This window comes from Folsomia candida, unplaced genomic scaffold (assembly GCF_002217175.1).
Source record: "Folsomia candida strain VU population unplaced genomic scaffold, ASM221717v1 Fcan01_Sc017, whole genome shotgun sequence".
NCBI lineage: Eukaryota > Metazoa > Arthropoda > Collembola > Entomobryomorpha > Isotomidae > Folsomia > Folsomia candida.
The window spans coordinates 702,191-723,296 of record NW_019091209.1 but is presented as its reverse complement, the minus strand read 5'-3'; the positions used below and the strand labels follow the sequence as shown (position 1 = coordinate 723,296).

Here is a 21,106-nt window from a genome sequence, read left to right as displayed (position 1 = left end):
AAAAATTGAGTTTGTGATTGAACATGGTAAAGCAACTATTTAAGAAGATGCACAAATTATGAAAATCCAAGCAAACTTAGATTTTTGTGAAGCTTTTAACGAGCCAAAATACGGTCTTTTTCGCATTTTTTTGCAACTTTTTCGGATGAAAATAGTACCATAGAAAAAAACCCTCCTTCACCTTTCGTACACTCAACATATCCAAAAAAAAAGTGCCTCAAAATCTGTGAGTCTCTCAGTGACGGGTTCTCCTCCTTTTGCGAAGTGACGGTCTCATCTAATAGTGCAACCTGGTTGTTTAAAAAGCTCATCTGCATGACCCTGGCGAGATTGGAAATGTCTCATAAATTGTGAGAAGTATGCGAGAAATTGAATTAAATCTCGAGTCATAAAATGAACTTCTTCTTCTCCTTTTTATTGTTGGGAGGTTTACTTTTACTTATTATTTACCTACTCGCTCGTCCTCACCCTTCTCCTCCTCTATGTGAAGAAATTTCTGCTATTTTTTATGATTTATTACACACACACGGAGACCCGACCAGTATTCCCTTACTCGCAATAAATATGTGAGAGAGAGAATGTGACTCCTTTCTGCGGTCGGGTTATCATCTTCATCATGATATGCAGATATGTAGATATGAAATATTTCTGAAAAATATTTAGGAAATATTTACCAAAAATATTAACAAGAGAGAACATAAAGATTCCAGTTTTCGGGAATTTTTGAAGCAAATTAGAGATAGCTATGAAAAATAGGAAGGAAATATTTGCCAAAAATATTTACAAGAGAACATAAAGATTCCAAGTTTCGGGAATTTTCGAGGCAAATTAGAGATAGCTATGAAAAATAGGAAGGAAATATTTCTAAAAAAATGTTACAAAAGAGAGCTCACAATACGAATTTTCGGAAATTTTTGAGGCAAATTAGGTGGATATGTAAGTAAGAAAAATATGTTACAAAAGAAAACGTAAAGATTCTAATTTTTGGATAGTGTGCAAAAATTAAATTGCAAATTGTCATAAATGCTCAATTTTTTGTATTTTTGCATATTTTTTGTTTAAAATTGTCCCAATATTGGCAAAGCTGAAATATTTATTTACTAAATAGCAGAAATATGTTAAAAAACCTTCAAATATTTAAAAAAAAACCCACAAAATTTGAGGCCATAAACTCAACAAATATCCATCCCACAATTTATCATTTACATAAAAGGTGCTGAGTTTTTCTCCATTTTTTCATAATTTTGAGTACTTTGGTCTTGTTTTGTTTACGATGTAACCTTATTTTTTGGGGTGGTCGTTACTCCACAAAATGAATAAATCATTTGGCAAATTTGATTCACATTTTTTACGAGAAACACGTAATTTTTTTTCTAACATGAATTTGAACTTGATCAGATTTGATCCCACCCATCAAATGTCAATGCATGTCAGTGTCAACACGTCAGATGGATGGGCTAATACATAAATGGGGAAAAAACTAGTAGACGTGAGCAAATAAGTGCATGACAAGACAACTGACAACCTGCAGATGCATCATCCCGCCCGGGACGTAAAAATTGCAAAGTTGCATTAAACGATGCCCTTTCAAGTTTTAAACGATTCTTGGAAGTGGAATTAAAAGTGTTTGAAGTGGATGAGGAGGGGAGAAAATGATGCACTTTTTGTCCGACATTGAACCAATAATCTCAATAATGGATTAATTCGCATCTTCTCAGAATTAATAAACACTTGCAAAAATTGGGGAAGTACATACATATGTACCTCATGTTTTCATAGGTAGAGTTGTAAACGACTGAATTAAGTTTATTATGAACAAAAACAGTGTTTCTTTTGGGTGCAAGAAATAAGGGGGAGAAAGTGGTTTTTAAAAGGGGAATATTTTGACCTGGGAGAAATGTAAGGCGGGAGAAACTATGCCAGCTGTTGTAAATAGTTCATACGGCGAGTGGCTAGATGGCGCGTATTTTTTGCACTTTCTTGCACCCCGCATTTCTTGCAGTTTCTTGCACCTCGCATTTCTTGCATTGCTTACTTTATGCATAATCCAAAAAATATAGCAAAACCCGCAAAAACCGAAACACTATTGAATATTATTTCGCAAATAATAACAGTGCGAAATTAAAAAAATCCCAATTTCCAAACAAAGCAAAAATTCCATCCCCGTTTTTTTACGAAATCTGCAAAATTTCCCAAAAACTCTATCCATCGTACAACTCTGACCTTATCGATTAACCCTGTCAAGAAAAAAAATTGCCTTATAAAAATTGCTCGCAGACGGAATCTCATTTTTTCCCAATTTTTACACATACGCGGAGGAGATTGGAGGATGAGATAGTAAAAAATGCGAAATTTTGCATGCACGTAGAGTAGCGTCCCCTCGGTCTTGATGAGCAATTAGTATTCCGCTCATAATTATTGTTCGCTACAGTGTCATCGTCTTCTTATTGGATTTCTTGATCATTTATGGAGATCATAATTTCTGATTTCGTTTCGTTTTATTTTGAGTTGTTTGTTTTATATTCTTGATTTTCTTGCCGTAATAAAAAGTAGTAGTTTTACCAATGTACGTGCAATTGTGGGTGCACAGTGGCCGCGGAAGGGTGTGGGGACAGAGGGACAATGTCCTCATCGTGTGCCCATGCATACCTGTTCACTTTCATTCATTTGAGTCATTATGATGGTGAATGATAGTGAATGAAAATGAATTTCCTGTCATTTGAGAGAAAATGACTGAAAGATTCCGTCATTTCAGATGAATGACTGTGAATGAAGGGATTTTTCACTCATTTCATTTTTCACCCTATGCTTAATACATGGGGCGAAGTAAGAAATGAAGCCAGATGAAGTGAAGTGAAATGAATTTGAAAGAAAAAATGACTGAATGTGAATGAATATCTTCAGTCAGAAATCGGGATGACTGAAGTTTGAATGAAAACTAAATTTTTGAACAGGTATGGGTAGAACTGCATAGTACCTCCGCGGTAACAGTAGTATTACAAAATTATTGAGGGCGTATATATACCCGTAAAATCCTGCAAATGTTAATGTCCCCACGGCTTCCGCGGCGGCCCCTGCAAAAGTGGCGAGATGAGGGCGATGTGTGTAATAAAATAGAATTGGTTAGTCGATCTCCTTGTTTTGTGGAATACTCGTCCGTCCAATAAATTAATCCATTTCCGTCAAGGAGAATAAGAGAGCAATTAGCAAACTTAATGGCGAAAGAAATTGGTGATTAATTGCCAAGACATCTTCAAAAAGGAGATTATTAGAAAGGGTGAAGGGAACGTGGTGGCAGAGACGACGAGTGGATCAACTCTCAAGAGAGAGGGACGCTTCAGTGGCCACGTGGTAAATTTATGAAGATGATGAGATTGATGGCAGTTTTTTAATGTTTTTTTTAGAAATGAAATTTGGAATTTTTTTTGCAATTTTACTAATTAATTTTTGTAATATTCCGAAATTAGAATTATAGGAAGTTCTATGGAAGTATTTCAGCGATTTTAAAAACGAGGCATAAAAATGTAAACGTTTTTCTACTTCCAAAAACCAAACGTAATAAAATTCTCTTTTAAATTTCTGAGTAAAAACCTTCTCTTTTTTAGGTAAAAAAATCCAGTTTCCTTTAAAATACGTCGTAACATTCGTACGTAAAATTTACAATGGATAAGCCCGAAATCAGCTCGTAGATATTTAATTAGTGCTTATAAAATGTATGCAAAATTTGTATGCAAAACTTGACGTTATATTTTTTCTCATTATCGAAATTTATGAATGCTCCCTCTCAGCATTTGTGTAGTGTTTCTGGTGAAGATGATCCGATTATGATTCTTCTTCTTCTCATCCCTTCCCTTAAAAAATGAGGCTTATAGGTTTGTTGTTGTTCGTCATTTGTCTCTGCTTTTTTCTCTGGCGTCTCTCTCTCTCTCGATCAGTAGCCGCGGAAGCCGTGGGGACATGTGGGGACATTGCCATCGTACGATAATAGGGGAGGGCCGGGTTTATATAAGATGATGCAGACATCAAAAAACCATGGGGACATTGTCCCTCTGTCCCCTCACCCTTCCTTCCGCGGCCACTGGTCTCTCTCTCGATGCTTTTATGCCATTCCGTAATAATGTGAACGATGTCCTCCCTCTCTCTTTTTACGAAACACTTAAAGATCACAATCTCGCACAATTTAGTGGTGGCGAACGACTCACCTCACCTCTCAGCCCTCCGCCTTAAACACTGCCCAAGCCAAATTTGCTTAAGGTTGCGTATGCATGACCATCCATCCATCCATCCATCGGACGAGTGACGAGTAAATATGTGTCCAAAAACTTGTCACCAAGTGGTCACAAGAAAATATTGCTAAATAGATAAATATTTACCAAGGATGTACGTGACCAGGGCATGAACTACATATTATGACAGCTGTGGGGCATATTATGGCAACGATAAGATGGCATGATAAGGGGGGAGGGGGAGGAGCAGTGTTTCGGGTGCAAGAATTAACGGGGGGAAGAAAGTGGTTTCTTGCAGGGGAATATTTTGACCTGGGAGAAATGCAAGGTGGGAGAAATTACACCACGCCGCTGTAAATAGTTCGTACAGCACGTGGCTAGATGGCGCGTATTTCTTGCACTTTCTCCCAGTTTCGTGCACCTCGCATTTCATGCGGTTCTTGCTTTCTACTGCATGATATGTAGCAAACCCGCAAAAAACGGGTAGGAGCTTGATAAGTTGGAGAATTCTATATTTTTGTAAGTTTGATTTCTTGCACCACTTCACAATTTCGTGCACTGCACTGCAAAAAACTGCGAGAAATAAGCCCCACCTAGCGGTTCACGCTTCATGCTAGACTTAATTATGGAGATTTTACGCTTGCATTTACTTCACTCCTGCAAGAAATTATGTATACCTACAAAAAACAATTTCTTGCAGGCATTTCTTGCAGGTGCTGAAACACTTATCATTCTTGACGCCATAAAAATTGTCACATATCCAATTCTACCCAAAAATGAAAACCCCGTAAAAAATGATTTAAAACAAAGGCTAAATACTCGTTTTATTTTATGTATGCTCATAAATGGAACAAAATTTTTTAATTAGTTAAAAATTATGGGGAAAATGGGCTTGAAAATTAAAACTATTATGGAGATGAAATTCGAACCCATAGCTCCAAATTAAAAACTTTAATACAATGGCCGCGGAAGCCATGGGGACATCTGGGAATGTTAAAATTCTAGGATAGAGGAGGGCCGGGTTTATATAAGAAGATGGAGAGATGATGCGGACATCGAACAGCCGTGGGGACATTGTCCCCCTGTCTTCCGCGGCCACTGCGTTAATAATGGAAGGATCGTAAAAAAATGAAAGTGATTCCGTCGCGAAATAAGTTGTGACAAATTGGTGACATTGGTGACACTGATTGATGGACATGTGCGGCGAGAACGAGATTCAGTTGTAAATAATTTTTAGTACTTTTCCTCAATTTGACATTCACTGCCTGCATGTGTGTGTGGCAGGTGGGGATGCAAAATGATAATGCCTTCTGTGAATTCGAATATGAAAATCTTCGAAATTCGTTAAAAAATTTTATTCAAATTACTTGAGATTTTTCACATTTTTTGTTTAATGGAAATTTGAATCGTTTAAAGTTGCACGGAAATATGTATGTCTTGCAAAAGTTGTGGAATGAAACGTGTCTAAATGAGAAATTAATGCACCAATTCATACAGGCCTTGATAACATTGTAAAATCCGTAAATTCCATAAACTTACAAACTTTAACAAAATTTTTGAAATATTTCGAAGGAAAATTAGCTACAAAATTTTTCTAAACTTGCTTCGATCAAGAGCGTCTCTTTATTTATTTTGTTAAAGTTTCCATAATTTGGGTACAAATCGCACGGATTTTACAAAGTTGCTAATGACTGCGTGAATTGCGTCGGAACATTTTACTGAAAAATTACAATTTTAATACATTTTTTCGATAAACTCCGTAAATTGTGTAAAATATTTAGCTTCACAAACTTGTACAAAATGAAGAGACGTCCTTGATTGGAGTAAAAGCTTGTAAAAATTTGGGCACTAACTTTCCTTCGAAATATAAGCAAAATTTTGTAAGTTTACGGAATTTACGGATTTTACAATATTACCAAGACCTGCGTGAATATTATTCACTGAATAATTCGGATGATTTGTTAATTTCTAAGTAGTAATGATGCAATAATTGCATAATTTTCAGGGGGAGTGTCCCCCCATCCAAATGGAGCCAGTGGATTTGACTGTGAACAAGTCGACGAGTTCGTCTTCCAGCTCGAACGGGAGGAAGTTGTCGTCCGCGTCGAGTCGGCAGTCTAATTCGAATTTGGACCCCATCCTCGTCGTCCCCACCACCGCAAAATGCATCGATCTGTCCATTAAGAAAGGTCAGTGAAAAATTTTTCTATTATCTTTTACAGGAATTTGCAACCTTTCGGTTCACGTTTTGCATAGAAAACTGGTTTTTTATCCATAATTTTCTTTATAATTTTCTTTCATGAGAAAAAATCTCGGTTGTTTAGAAAAATGAATTATTGTATTGTGCTTTTTAACAAAATCTCGGTTTAAAACAGAAGAGGCTTGTTTCATACTGAATTTCTTGAAAATTTCCGTTTTTAAGAATCCCTACTTTTTTAAAAACAAAATCTCGTTTAAAAAAATCTCCTAGTGTATCAAACTAAACATGAAATTTTTGAAAAATTCTTGTTTTAACAAAATGAATAAGGTCTTTTTTTTACAAAATTTTGCTTTAAAGAAAAAAGCTCCACTTTTTGTACAGAACTTCTGGATATTTCACTTTAGTCCATATTTTGTCCTAAATTTCTAGAAATTTCCATCTTTTTTTTGTTCCCCTCTTATTTTTCTAAAATCCTGGCATACTACTCGTATTAATATTTTTCTTCCTAAATCTCGCCCACACTTTTCCATGAAATTTAAGGCGACACGAAAAAGTTGGTGGTTTCTCATGATTCTCATAATTTTCTATTCTTCACATCCATCGTCGCCTTGCTCATCATCATCTCACTCGCATCACATTCTCTTGTCTCGTCAGCTCCTCGGGCACTTTATTCCTCCTTCTTTACATGCATACACATTACACAGTGGCCGCGGAAGGGTGTGAGGACATCGTCCCTCTGTCCCCACGGTTGTTCGATGTCGGCATCATCTCCCCATCTTCTATCAACCCGGCCCTCCCCTGTTAATATCCCCACATGTCCCCACAGCTTCCGCGGCCACTGTACATGCACACAAATCCGACGGACAAGTCCAGAGGAGGAACTGCGGTCGGTCGATTTACGATACATTTTTTGCCCCCTCTTCTGCTTCTCTGGCGTGATTTGATTTACACGTCGTAGGATTTGAAGTGATCCGTCATGTCATGTCGTCCCTCGGTCGCTCTCTCGCTGCGTCTGTCATCAAAACATCATCAAATTAGGGGGAAAAAAATCTAGTTCACTTCATTCTTGACTTGAATCTTTTAGTAGGACCAGTGGCCGGGGAAGGTGTGGGGACGTCGGGGGAGGGTAACATTGGGGAGGAGCGGGTTTGTATAAGATGGGACATCGAATAACCGTGGGGACATGTGGGGACATTAACATTGTAGGGTAGGGGACACCTGGGGATATTAAAATTATAGGGTAGGGGACATCTGGGGACATTAACATTGTAGGATAGGGAACGCCGGGTTTGTGTTACATTGGATAATGCGGATATCAAGCAACCGTGGGAACATCGTCCCCCTGTCCCCACACTTCATTCCGCGGCCACTGACAATGAGTCCCAGAACGGCTACCGGATTTAGTAGCCTGGCTGGAGAGTAGAATTAAGCGCCGCAAGGAAGGAAATCCAGCCCCATAAAGTGAGGGAAACCAGTAGTGACCAGAAGAAAGGAAAGGAGTCAATTATGACACGGATGGTTTTCTTGGTCTTCTTCTCCTCACTCACTGACTGACATCCGCTCCCATTGTGAAACCATTGTCAGACGTGTGAAGTGTTAAATTGCTAATTGCTCTTGATGAATCTGTAAGTACACCACGTGACCAACCGCACCATTCACTAGTCCCCGCAAGAAACTGAGGGTGACAAGAAATGGGTTCCGGGGAAGGTAATTTCTAAGGTAGTGGGTTTTTATTATGGAGGAAAATTAGCGTTGTACGGATTCACAGGGTATATATTTATGGCAATTTGACCAGTAATTTTGACCAGCTTTTAAATTTATGCCGGTATAAATAAGGCGAACAATTCCACCCATTTATTTTCATGCTCCGTCCAACGGAAAAAATTTGAATTGTACAGATTCGCAAGGCATACATATGTTTTTATGGCGATTTGACCAGCATTTAAATTTATGCAGAATTAGAGTTGCACGGATCCGTAGGACATATTTATGGCGATTTGACCAGCTTCTTGCCAATTTATGCCACTGTACATACATAAATCAAGCCAAAAATTCCGAGCGTTTATTTTCATGGTCGTACTTACAACTTGTCGGATGATTATTAAATTTTGTTTGGTGTTTTATTGGAGTGGGGCCTAGGTGGCTTCTCCATTTATTTCTTGCGCAATTGTAATATTGTTTGCATAATTGTGCATTTACGTATGTACGAGAGCACAATTCTGTGTTTACGAAGAGGAGGAAGATGTATGTAAGTAAATTCTGCATAACGTGACTGCATGGCGATGGTGATGATGATGATCATCATCACCTTGGGATTTTTATGCCTATTTAAATTGCACCAAGTTTTAGGGAGGCAGCGTTCGTTTTCGTTTAGTCGGAAGAAATGGCATCATTACTGAATTTTATTATTGTGCAATATTCCCACGCTGGTCTCGTGGTGCGGGTAAAGTTTTATGGCTTATTGTGCAAGCTTGTGGCCCGATGAGCAGACTCGTTCAATGTGGAAAGGGTGGCTTACTTGGGATGGTTTTTCCACGTCCAGGGGTGGGAATCCTTATGGGTTGTCCGAATTTTAGGGGGGAGGGGGCATAATTTTGGCGATAAATGGCTTCTCGAAAGGTAGATAATCTGGTGGATTATGTATCTCCGTCGGGAAAAGTTTCCGAAAAAAGATTAATTGATTAATTCCTAAAAATTATGCGTGCTCAAACTTGGAATTTGAAGGGGCCATAATTTCCGAAAAATCGATTAATTCCTAAAAATAAGTGTATCGTTTCTTGCTGATTTTATAACAATTTCTTGCACTACAAAGCAAGCCCCGCAAGATATGCGAGGTGCAAGAAAGTGGTAGAAATAAGCGCCCCCTAGCCACGCGCCGTATGAACTATTTACCTTAGCGATGCATAGTTTCTCCCACCTTGCATATCTCCCAGGTCGAAATATTCCCCTGCAAAAAAAACACTTTCTTCCCCTCTTATTTCTCCCAAGTGGTTACTTCCCCTCAAAAAACTGCTAAAAACCGTCACTCGTCCCAACTCTTCCTTACTGTTTCTCGGGCCTTAAATAAATACTCCATGAAATAATGAGTGAGTGAGTGACTGACCAACCAAAAGTACGAATTCTTCCCTCTCTCTCTCGCAATTTACCATAACGCCACAAACTTTGTGAACTGTTTGTTGTTGAACTGCTATTACATACATATTTTCATTTTCTTGGGTGTGACACGGCGTGTCGTGTCGTGTCGTGGCCTGGCCGGGCCGGGCTGGGCTGGGATGGAGGATGGCGTGTCCTCTTAATAATTCTACATAGCCGGATCTTATTCTTTTACAAATTGTAAATTATGGCTGCATTAGTTTACATCACATTACAACTCTTCTTGACTTGACCTGATCTTGGTGGTGGTGGATTGGTGCTTACTCGTAATAACAGAGAGAGAGCACATCTTTTTTAATTGAGTTTCACCAAAAATCGTGAGTTGTCCTGACTCAGCGTATGTATGGGTATCCAATCCTGTATGAAATTAAAGGGCGAGAATAAGTAGATATCCACATTAAACATTATCATCATCGTCGTCGTCGTCTCATTGTGGTTGGTTTTATATGAGGAGACCGCATTCTTCTTTCCTATATACAAAGTTAGATGCTACCTGTGAAATAAGAAATAAGTATTGAAATTAAATCGAAATTAGGGGTAAATTAAGGCAAAAGCTGTGGATCGGGTGAGGTGAGGTGTTATGGAAGAGATGATGATGACCCGTAATTTGGTGGGGGGAATTAAATAAATTGATTTTTGTTATGGATTGGATTTTGGGGGCGGGGGGATTTATGATTTATTCTGATTGCTATTTTTATGCATGTGTTTACAGTTGTTTGTTGTCTTTGAGGTGTGGGTGGCACTCAGGAGGACGTAATAATTTATAGGTTTTGGGGGTGGTTACAACAGGGGCACGGCGTGCGGGGGGCTGTGACATGTAGTGAGTCAGCCGTATTGAAAAAAGAGGGAAAATCCGACCTTATCGTGGTGGCGATGTTATCTCCCAGCGTTTTTCTGCCCCCCCCCCCTATTTAAATTGATAACGTAACGAGGTTGGTACGTATTTAATTTAGAATTCCATGTAAAAATGACTCATTTTTACGGTTTTACTCATCTTAAAAGAGTAGAATTGTCAGGTAAATTTTCCGTTTCTCTCTCTCCCCACACACATTTAAATAATACCCCCTGCTAAATAAGACTAGTGTTTTAAAATGTATACAATTCCCCGTACTTACTGCCAACTTCACTAATGAGTAAATAATGCATCCCTGCCCAACTCTTGGGTTAATTACAGTACAGATTTTTTAATTCAAGTCCGGTTCTTCATCTATCCATCCATCCATCCACATAAAATAATATTCAATTCCCTCTGCCCTGTCCTGGAAAAGGTGCACGTGAATCGATGCACAATCAAGCCAAAACCCAACCAAACCACACAGCAACACTTAAAACTTATTAATCTTGTCCTCATTAAGAAGAAGAAGGTAAAAAAGTGGTGGTGGTGGTGGTGGATTGGATTTTAAGGCAAGAAGATCGTGAATGGAACCAAACTCATAAACTGGTTGCTATTTATTTATTTACAAGTTGTGGGCAGGATTGCTCATTTCATTTCAATTCTTTAATCGATTCCTCCACTCTCCGCTTTAAAGAAAAAAAAACATCTCGATTTTATGTGATCTTCATTTTCATGCATCTCGTCGTTCTTCTCCTTCAGGTCTAATTGCCGACCAAAAGTATAACATTACAGGTGATGAGGAGAAAAAATGGGGAACAAATTATCAGCATTGGGTGGTGGTCAAAATATAAATGTACATTGAGGCAATGCACGAAGTCATTTGTAACTTTGTAAAAGTTGTGTATTTTGTACCATAATTTTGCAAAATTTTACAAAATAAAGAGACGCCGCCCTTGATCTGATCGGAGCAAGTTTACAGAAATTTGGAAACTAAGTTGCCTTCGAAATATGAGTAAAATTTTGTAAAAGTTCGTAAGTTTAAGGAATTTACGGATTTTAAAATGTTACTAAGGCCAACGTGAGGTTCTTATGAACAATTTAGTATATAATATGAGTAAAAAATTGTGTGATAACAAGTTTTCCACCAAAAATTCAACGAGGCAAATTCACTTCATCATTTGTAACTCGTAAAATCCATGCGTTTTGTATCATAATTTTACAAACTTTTACAAAATAAGGAGACGCCATCCTTGATCTGATTTGCAAGTTTACAAACATTATGGACCTAATTTTCACTCGAAATATTTCTAAAATTTTGTACAAGTTTCCAAGTTCACAAAATTTTATGGAGTTTACAATGTTATACCAAGAGGCCTGCATGAATCGCCTCATTAATTTCGTGGGCATATATCATTCCACAATTTTTGCAATACATGCATATTTTTCTGCAAAATATATCTGCACAATGCAAATGATTTGACCTGTGCATGTATCTACATATCTACCTAGTTGACATGGATGGTGGTCTTTTTGGTAGTTAATAAATAAATACGATCTCGTAAAATCTTTGTGATATTCTTCTACAAGTTTTTACCTGTGTGTTCATGCAGTCGCCACGGAAACTGTGGGGACGTTAACATTTTAGGATGGGGGGTAAAGGCCGGGTTTATATCTGCATAAGATGGGGAGATGATGCCGACATCGAACAACCGTGGGGGCAACCGTGTCCCTATGTTCTCACACCCTTCCGCGGCCACTGTGTACGTATTTACTACGAGAGGAGGCCGAGGCACATGGATTCGTATGTACGTACACAGTGGCCGCGGAAACTGTGGGGACATGTGGGAACATTAACATTGTGGGAAAGGGGAAGGGCCGGGTTTATATAAGATGCGGACATCGAGCATTATTTTCACACCCTTCCGCGGCCACTGGCTGCATGTATTTGGCCAGGGTTGGGCAGGATTTTGTGTGTATGCAGGCGGGATGCATTTATATGGTTCCATCCCCCACGAGAGATAATTTACGACTTGACGACATTTATTACAAGGCGAAAAGTGTGTAAAAAAGTGCAAGCTTGCTCACATCCCAGAGAGACAGAAGAAGAGTGGATGTATGTAAATTGTGACGAGGAGGCATCTTCTGCATCATCTCTCGTAGAGTAGAGATAGAAAAATTGTGTGAATCTTCTTCTTGTCCTTGCCTGGTTTATGTATAGTGAGCGACGCAAGGACATGAACATTTAGGAGAGGATTGAATTAAATGTGGATTCAGCTGAATGCCCGTGAGTCGGCCCTGTACCGGTATTTATAAGTAGATACAATAAGCATATAGGTAATCGTACAATAATTTAGTATACTGTGGTCATTTGCATAAATCTCACAATCCCCATTTACTCTCAGATATGTATGTACTATGTGGGGTGACCAGACTACTCATTAATAGAGACAGCCAGGCCAGCGGCGGTAGCGCATTTAAGGCTAATTTCCGTACTCTCAGATAAGTATGAAATGAAAAAGTAGTACTAGGGTTTTTGCAAAAAGTAAGCACACATCACATTTCTGTGAAATATGTACGTGATTTGTAGTGGGATTTCTGTGATTATCTGGCAAAATGGGGCAACTTTGTTTAAATACGTGTTTTGACTGAAGTCCAGTTTGGTATTAAGATTCTGCCCAAAATTCTGTCCATTTTCATCGACCAGTTTTTTGATCAACTTTCATCTTTAACATATGTACAAATATCATGCAAACTCTGTCCTAATCGGGTCAAGTCGGACATAAAAATGTTCAGAATTCCGGACTGAATCCAAATATCAAGGTGATCTCGTCCTAGAATGTATTTTAACCACGTTGTCTCACTTTTCCCGCAGTAATATCACAGAAATCACACCTCGTGATTATCCCAGTTCTCCAAAACCTGCCCATTTTTTTACCGGCATCTGTCCCAGCACCACCTCGTCTGTTTTCTGGGCTTCTTTTTCACCTCTTTGCTTGCTTGGTCATTTATTTTGAATGGTGGACGGGGCAGAAAAAGTGGACGACGGACGAAGATGGGACGGGACCTTGCCTATAAAAAAGGCTTCCTTTGTCCTCTCTCTGGGACGGACGGACTGTCACTCACTCACTCAATGTATTGGTCATCATCATCATCCCACCTTAACAAAAAAAGCCACGTATTATATAATCATACATAACATAACGCACATTTATGTCGACTAAATCGCGCCGTGTTTTGTTAATTGTGTGTGGATTTAAATCTTGAAAAGGCCTTGTTTTAGTTGCAACTCACTCCTCGGAATGATTCCACCATTTCTTTCTTTACTAAATTTAATCCTAAGCAGGAGCAGCATTATTGTGCATTTAATAAGTAATATTTCTTCCTCGAGTCATGTCGGCTAATCAGCTAGGACTCAAAAAGTGGTCACTTTTGCAAGTCATTCCCACACCTCGGCTTCGTCTCGGCCAAGTATGGCACACCAAGAGGGAGCAGTGGCCGCGGAAAGGTGAGGGGATCGAGGGGGATAATGTCCCCATGGTTGTTCAATGTCCGCATCATCTGTCCATCTTATAGAAACCCGTCCCCCCTATTCTTGTCCCTACGTCTTCCGCGGCCACTGGTGCAGTGTGCATATACATGTGTTCATAAGTAATAGTACGTTCGTAGAATTCAGTGGCGGCGGAAGGGCAAGACAATGTCTCCACACTTATTGTTAGTCGATGTTGGTATCATCTGCCCATCTTATGCAAACTCGTCCTTCCCTATCCCGCAATTTTAATGTCCCCATGGCTTCCGCGGCCACTGCTTGTGTGAGCAGAGTTGAACTTCTATATTTATAGAACAGTGGCCGCGGAAGCTTGAGGGACAATGTCCCCACGGTTGTTCGATGTCGGCATCATCTAAACCCGTCCCTTCCCCTAACCTACAATGTTAATGTCCCCCGATGTCTCCACGGGTTCCGCGGCCCCTGGTAGAATTAGAGGATAAAGAGCAAGCAGCTCGGGATGGGAGAAAAAGATGGGATGCTAATGAGTTATGATGGGTGGTACGTAGTCGCGGTGTGGGTATTTATTCTTGGGTTGGTCACATAATAAATCATTCACGATTGGATTCGACATATGGACAAGAATTCCGTGGAAATTGTACAATTGCATTTTTTGAGAGGAGAAATTAACTACATTTTTGGACAAAATGACTCAAATTAAAAATTTGAAGGGCGGCTTTCGTGCAGAAATTTGGCATAATTTTCTGCAGACTGAATTATGTGCATACAGTTCTGCATAATAAAACGTAGAAATTTTCAGTAGCAAAAATTATACGATATGCATCCAACTTTTGGCGATTACTTCAAAATTCGATAAGGTGATTTTTGATAAGAAATTTAAAAAATTTAAATTCCCATGAAATGTAAATGTACCAATTTCTAAAAAAATACGAAGGGGCATCCGTAATTAAACTCGAATTCCATGTGCATTTTTTAGGGAATAATGCGAGATTTTCCGGAAATTGGGAAACTTTGCGGTAGTGGATGATTAGATTAGAGGAGATGAACCTAAGTACCTGAAATCTTGGCGTGATTTCATCCCATATAAATGAAGTCGTTGAATTAATTGCCTCGTGTTGCGATAATTGATGGGAATTAGTAAGCAGGCCAAGTGACCTAATCTAAATACAGGTGTGCATGCAGCATCTGTGTGGACATGCATACATGGATTCGCACTATCCAGAATGATGAACCCGGATCCCATCCAAGACTCACCTCACCCATGGAATGATGACTGTTATTATTGTTATTGCACCAAACCAAACTCACCCCCACTTCGCTAGAATTTTGTCAGCTTGACCAGTTACTCACTTTTTGAGTTAGAGGCGCCTTTACCGTACTCTGGCCAGGCCAGAGTTGTACTTGTGAATGGCAAGGCATAGCTGCCCCGCATTTAAATTTATCCAAGATATCGTAAAAGATATTTTTGCCCTGGCCACAATCAGGGTTTGATTTCTTGCACTTTTCATACATTTCTTGTACTGCAAAAATTGCAAAAAACTTCAGAAATCGTAAAAAAACTTCAATAAATCGGTACAAACTAGTGGCTCACCCTTAATTATAAGGATTGTCCGCCAGATGGCAAGGCATTTAGTATGCTATTTGCCCCGCATTTAAATTATGCCACAGCACCAAAGACATTTTTTACATGTCCAAAATCAGTGTATGATTTCTTGCACGTTTTACATTCCACAATTTGTTACGAAAAATTTAAAAAAATCCAGGCCACTTAGCGGCTCACCCTTTGTACACACCTGATTATACGGATTATCCGTTATATGGCGCTTATTCCTTCCAATACTCCTGCATGAAATTATGCCTCCATAAAATCACAATTTCTTGCACTGGTTCTTTTTTTTTCACGGCAAAGACTCCCCAAAATGTCGGCTCACCCTCTGTACTACACTTAATTAAGGCCAGATGGGGCTTATTTCTTGCAGAAATTAAATTATACCTACAAAAAATCACAATTTCTTGCAGATTTTTTTCTCACTGCCCAAACCACCTCTTATTTATTAATCCTGCACCTCGTACAACTCCAAATATTTAAATGTAATAAAGCTAAACACTTTATTACTCTGGTCATCATCATCCCAATAAAAGTAGGAGTTGTCCATTCCTCTTCTTCTCGTCGTCCTTCTTCTCTTCTTGCAAACCATACTTTGTAGCAAATAACTGACCATCCATCCATCCATCTCTGCATATATAAAACTAGTTTATTTATTATACAAAAGGCGATTAGACATGGTTTTCACGACTTTGCGCTTGAATATCTCTGGTGCAAATTCGAATTTTGAGTTGATTTTGATAGACAAGCAAGATAATACTCTCAAAAAGATATCTCTAAATTTTTAAGGCGATAGCTTCACAAATGTCCCCTCCAGAGCCCCCAGAGTTGGAAGGTGTCAAAAACCCACTTTCCAAACTTAATTATTCATGTGGCATGATAACCAAAGAGGTCAGAGGTGAAAAATTATTATTATTATAACCCTAGATAATGATTGTATCTAATAATAAAAGAATCCGTAATGAATAAAATAATGTGGGCCCTCCAGCATCGCTGATACTTTTCCATGAAAAGTGATAAGTCGGACCGTGCACCGGGAAATTGACCTCCTGACCTTAAAAACGGACCGACTGGGTGAAATGAAGATTGAGGGCAAAGCTCTAAGTGTCCTAAGTAATATTAAATTAAGCAGTGATGGTTTTGAGTAAACAGTTTTGGAGAAGGACCCGAGCTAATCAGCTGACATGGAATCCTAAAAAACTCTTGAACTTATTTAGAAAATTAATAGTCAAATTTTGTTGAAAACAAATTTTAATAAGTTTTTTGTGTCCCCTGCTGCAGAACTATTTTACCTACAAGGTACAAGTGACAAAATAATAAAATTACTGCGTTTTGATTAGTTAAAAAAATGTTTAAGGTCCGCTTCAATTTCGAGGAGAACTTTTGTAAAAATTTTATAGGGTTTGATGGAAACTCATTTCCTGGGGTGTAACCACTTATCAAAATTTTATCAAAAGTACTTACAGTGCAATATACTATATGTACCTTGGATATAAACAACGTTTGGGATTTTTAGTGTCAAAGCCCTAAAATGTGGGGGCCTTAAAAGTCGAGGAGTTGCGTTCGTGAGAGCATTCCATAGGACAAGTATGAAGTTAAACTACAATACGGGCTTAAAAGATAAGCATGAGATAAAAGTGGTTTTATATAGTGAAAGGCATGCTGAGTCCATTGATAATAGTCGCAAAGACGATTTCTGCACTAGGGCCTCAGAAAAAATCTTTTGTTCGGCGCCATTTTATAAGAACACTGGTTTGGAAAACTAAAAAAGGACACCTCTGCAAATTTGACCTTGCCTCATGCCCCAGAGTGCACAACACCGGAAGCCAAATATATTTACCTATAGTTCGAGACATGGGCTTTCACATAAAAAAAGTTAGAAATCTCTCCAACCAAAAACCATCGCATAATTAAATTATGAATTTGTGCAAACCATCTCTAATCGCCTTTTGTATTATTAAGAAAATTTCTCATTTCGATTTCATAAAAATTCCACAGACTGGATTTCATTCGTTTCGTTTCTTTTGGATTATTTGGATTAATTGATTGATTCTTTGATAAGAATTTATTGGATTACACATGTTGAACAAATGTTGAACCGGTGTGTGTGTGTGTGTGTGTGTCTTGTATGTACACATGTCCGTCTGATTTATGCCGCTCGTTAATAATTTTATGGAGAGGTTGACTTTATTTATATTCGATTCCATTCCTCCTCGTCCTCTGAACAACAAGACGACGAGAATTCATGCTTTCCTGCTTTTTTGCTCTTCTTCTTGTTTTTGTTTTATCAAGTAAGAAATTGTAATTCTGGTTGGGATCATGTCATAAAATGTTACCGTGATACGTGGAAAAGTGGTTGAAGAACTGAGATATTTTTAAGATATCGGTACTGATTTATTACCAGTGTAATTGATTGATTTATAGGATTTATAGAATAGAGAAGGAAACGAGGTGATTTCGGACTTTTATGCGTGTCCTTTGACCATTTAGCGGTTATTTTATGACTATTTTTGTGTACAAACAAAGTCGACTTTTGCGAATAGAGTTAAGTTTTGGTCCACTTTATTGGCCATTTTTAACTACATTTTTAACACCGTTTGCGTATGTGCATGTATTTTTGTGAGGACATGTATTTAGTACGTTCTTTTGCATGTATTGTGTCCACTGCCAATTTTTTTTCTCATCATACAGCCCTCGATTATTGACGACAAACTAAATCTGTCCTGAAATGGATCAAACCGTGGTTATAATATGAGTACGAGATTGATGTTAAGAAGGGATGTCTCCCAGTTGGTGCTCTCCGATTTTTTTGCAAACTAGTGTCAATCGATGACAAATTTAATTTGTATGAAATCTGCGAAAGACATGATCTCCGAATGGGTACGTTTGGCAGAGATATGTATTTGCATCCCAAGAGGAGAAAAATTGCATTAAAGTCGACAAATTTTACACTTCCCAAATTTACTCCGCGTTTTCTCCTCTTCGGATGCAAATATCTCAGCCCAACGTGCCCATTCGGAGATCATGTCTTTCTCAAATTTCATACCAATTAAATTTGCTATCAATTCACCCTAATTTGCTCAAAATCTGATCGCATCCCCTGTGAGACCTCCATTGTGCGTCGAATCAGTATTTAATTGAGGCAAAAAATGGGATCAACTTTTCAACATGTGTATTATTATCGAAAACCATGACGTTAAAGGAACTCGTTCATACGTTGGCTGTGTGCATTGTGTTGTTTGTTTGGCAAAGTGATTGACATGTTACACGCACCGACTCCATTTGCTCGACACTCAATCTCAATACGTTCTTATGGATGGATGGACGGACGAGGTAACAAACAACACCTATCGATCGATCGGACGGATAAGATATGATCCAGTTTAGTCAGATCTCATCAGCATCATCGATATATTTGTTACACCGGCCACACACTGAGATCCAAGTCCAGATAAAAAAAGACATGGGTAAAAAAAACCAGAGCAAAATAGATTTACAAATGAGACGAATTTTGTACACAGATATTCACATTTTTCAATTTTTTTTGTTCCAAAATTACGGCATTTTTGTAAATTTCATAAACTTATTTTGTTTCGGAAAAAAAAATCAGAACAAAATGGATTTACGAAGCGACAGAGGGTCAATTTTTTGTATAGGTTTTGGAATTTTTCATACTTTTTAGGTTCATTAAACATAATGACATTTTGTACTTTCTTGTACATAATGTTTCAAATTTTTATTAGAAACTTATCAGGATTTTTTGCAAACTTACATATTTTCCTCATCATAAGAAACAAATATTAAAGCAATTCACGCTGCCATAAATTTGTAAAATCCGTGCGTTTTGAACCATAATTTTACAAGCTTTAACAAAATAAGGAGACGCACTTGATCTGAACAAGTTTACACAAATTTTTCTTCAAAATATGCGTAAAAGTTTATTAAAACAGTGTTACCAAGGCCTGCGTTAATTGCATCAAATCCACAAATCTGAAAAAAAAGATCAACTTACAAGTTTTTCTTGTAAAATCTTGTGCAATAATTTTGCAAAGATTATTTTATACGAAGGGTTTGGTTACGTTCGCCGTGTTAATTTATTTACGTGGTGGTCGTGTTGGAGGAGGAGGAGGAGGCGTTATGCAAACTTTGATATGCAAAACTAGACCAATTTTTTCATAGGATGGAGCTGCATACAATCACTCATAAGAAACTCCACCCTTTTCATAGTCTCCTCTCGAATGCATGAATAAGTATTTTGCAATACGCAAATTTGCCAATGATGGGGAATTATTGGCGAAAAGTCCATCAGTGTCGAGGGAAGAATGTGGGGTGATTATGCATGCAGCGTCTTTTTGTTCAATCTCCCGACCCCGAGAGGGGTCCGGCACGATGTTGACTTGAATAGAGAGGCGCTCCTTCTGCCCATGCAGTATTGGCCACGTATTAATTTGTTATTGTTGTTCTTCTCTCTTAATTAAGCTGAAGGGTGTAATGTTACCAGAGGGCGGATATGTAGTTACAAAAAAATCGTAGAAATACTTACAAAATATGTACGAAAAAATCATAAATATAAGAATTTCCACAAAATTTGTATTTTTGAATTAATATTACACAAGGCGGATATGTATTTATGAAAGTCTTCGAAATATGTATTTAATATTTATGAAAAAACGCCAAAATATTTAGAAAATATGTACGAAGATAAGCATATTTTCGTAAAAACTTGTACTTTATAATTTAATCCTCTGGATATTTTGTGGTCCAATTTCTGTGAATCGTTAAATGAAATATTTACAAAATAGATAGATGTATTTTTTAAGTATGTTTACACATTTTTCAAATAATGACGGAAATATTTAAGCGTCTGAAAACCTAGAAATATGTAAAAAATATTTTGAAATTTGGCAACACACCAACAAAGTTTGACCATCAATCGTGATCAAATGAAAAAGTTTGAAATAAATACATATCCGCCCTCTGAACTCATAATAACGTGACAGCTTATGTATCCTGCCTGAGTGGAAAACATCTCGATCGTTGTTCTGGTTCCGGGACAATTAGCATTTTAATGGGAAAGTGTTCCTAGCTTTTTTGCCTCGGTTTTATCATCCCACGAACAAGAGTTGTTCAATGGGTGAAAATAAATGCATTTGGCAGCATTTTAGGTATGCATCCACGTTTAAGGGAACAATTCGCATGGTGGAAGCATACACAATGAATTAAAAATGGGTGGAAAAACAGGACAAAATTGTTAAATATCGGGGTAACAAAATTGCCGCTTTAGCCGAATTTCGGTAATAATAATTCAATTTTTTCACACAATTTTTGTCTCGTATTGTATTAAATTTATTGAGATAATTCACACAGGTAACATTGTAAAATCCGTAAATTCCGTAAACTTCAAAATTTTTACTGATGTTTTCGAGGAAAATTATCTTAAGCTCCGTGTGACTTTTTCTTTTGTCCAAGTCTGTAAAATTATTTCACAAAACGTACCGATTTTACGAGTTACCAAAGACTGCGTGAATTGCCTCGAGAGTATTTTTATTAAAACAATGACAAATTTCATACATTTTTTCTT

The 21,106-nt window shown here is 37.9% G+C and overlaps 1 protein-coding gene across 3 annotated transcripts in view; it reads left to right on the top strand.

Annotated features, from left to right (window-relative positions):
• LOC118437907 (Krueppel-like factor 3) overlaps positions 1–21,106 on the top strand; it is a 68,939-nt gene that overhangs the window by 28,602 nt on the left and 19,231 nt on the right. For all 3 annotated transcript variants that reach the window (XM_035857425.1, XM_035857423.1, XM_035857424.1), the window contains exon 3: positions 6,232–6,415. In XM_035857425.1, coding sequence (XP_035713318.1) covers positions 6,232–6,415 — 184 coding nt within the window. The remainder of the gene's footprint in view (positions 1–6,231; positions 6,416–21,106) is intronic.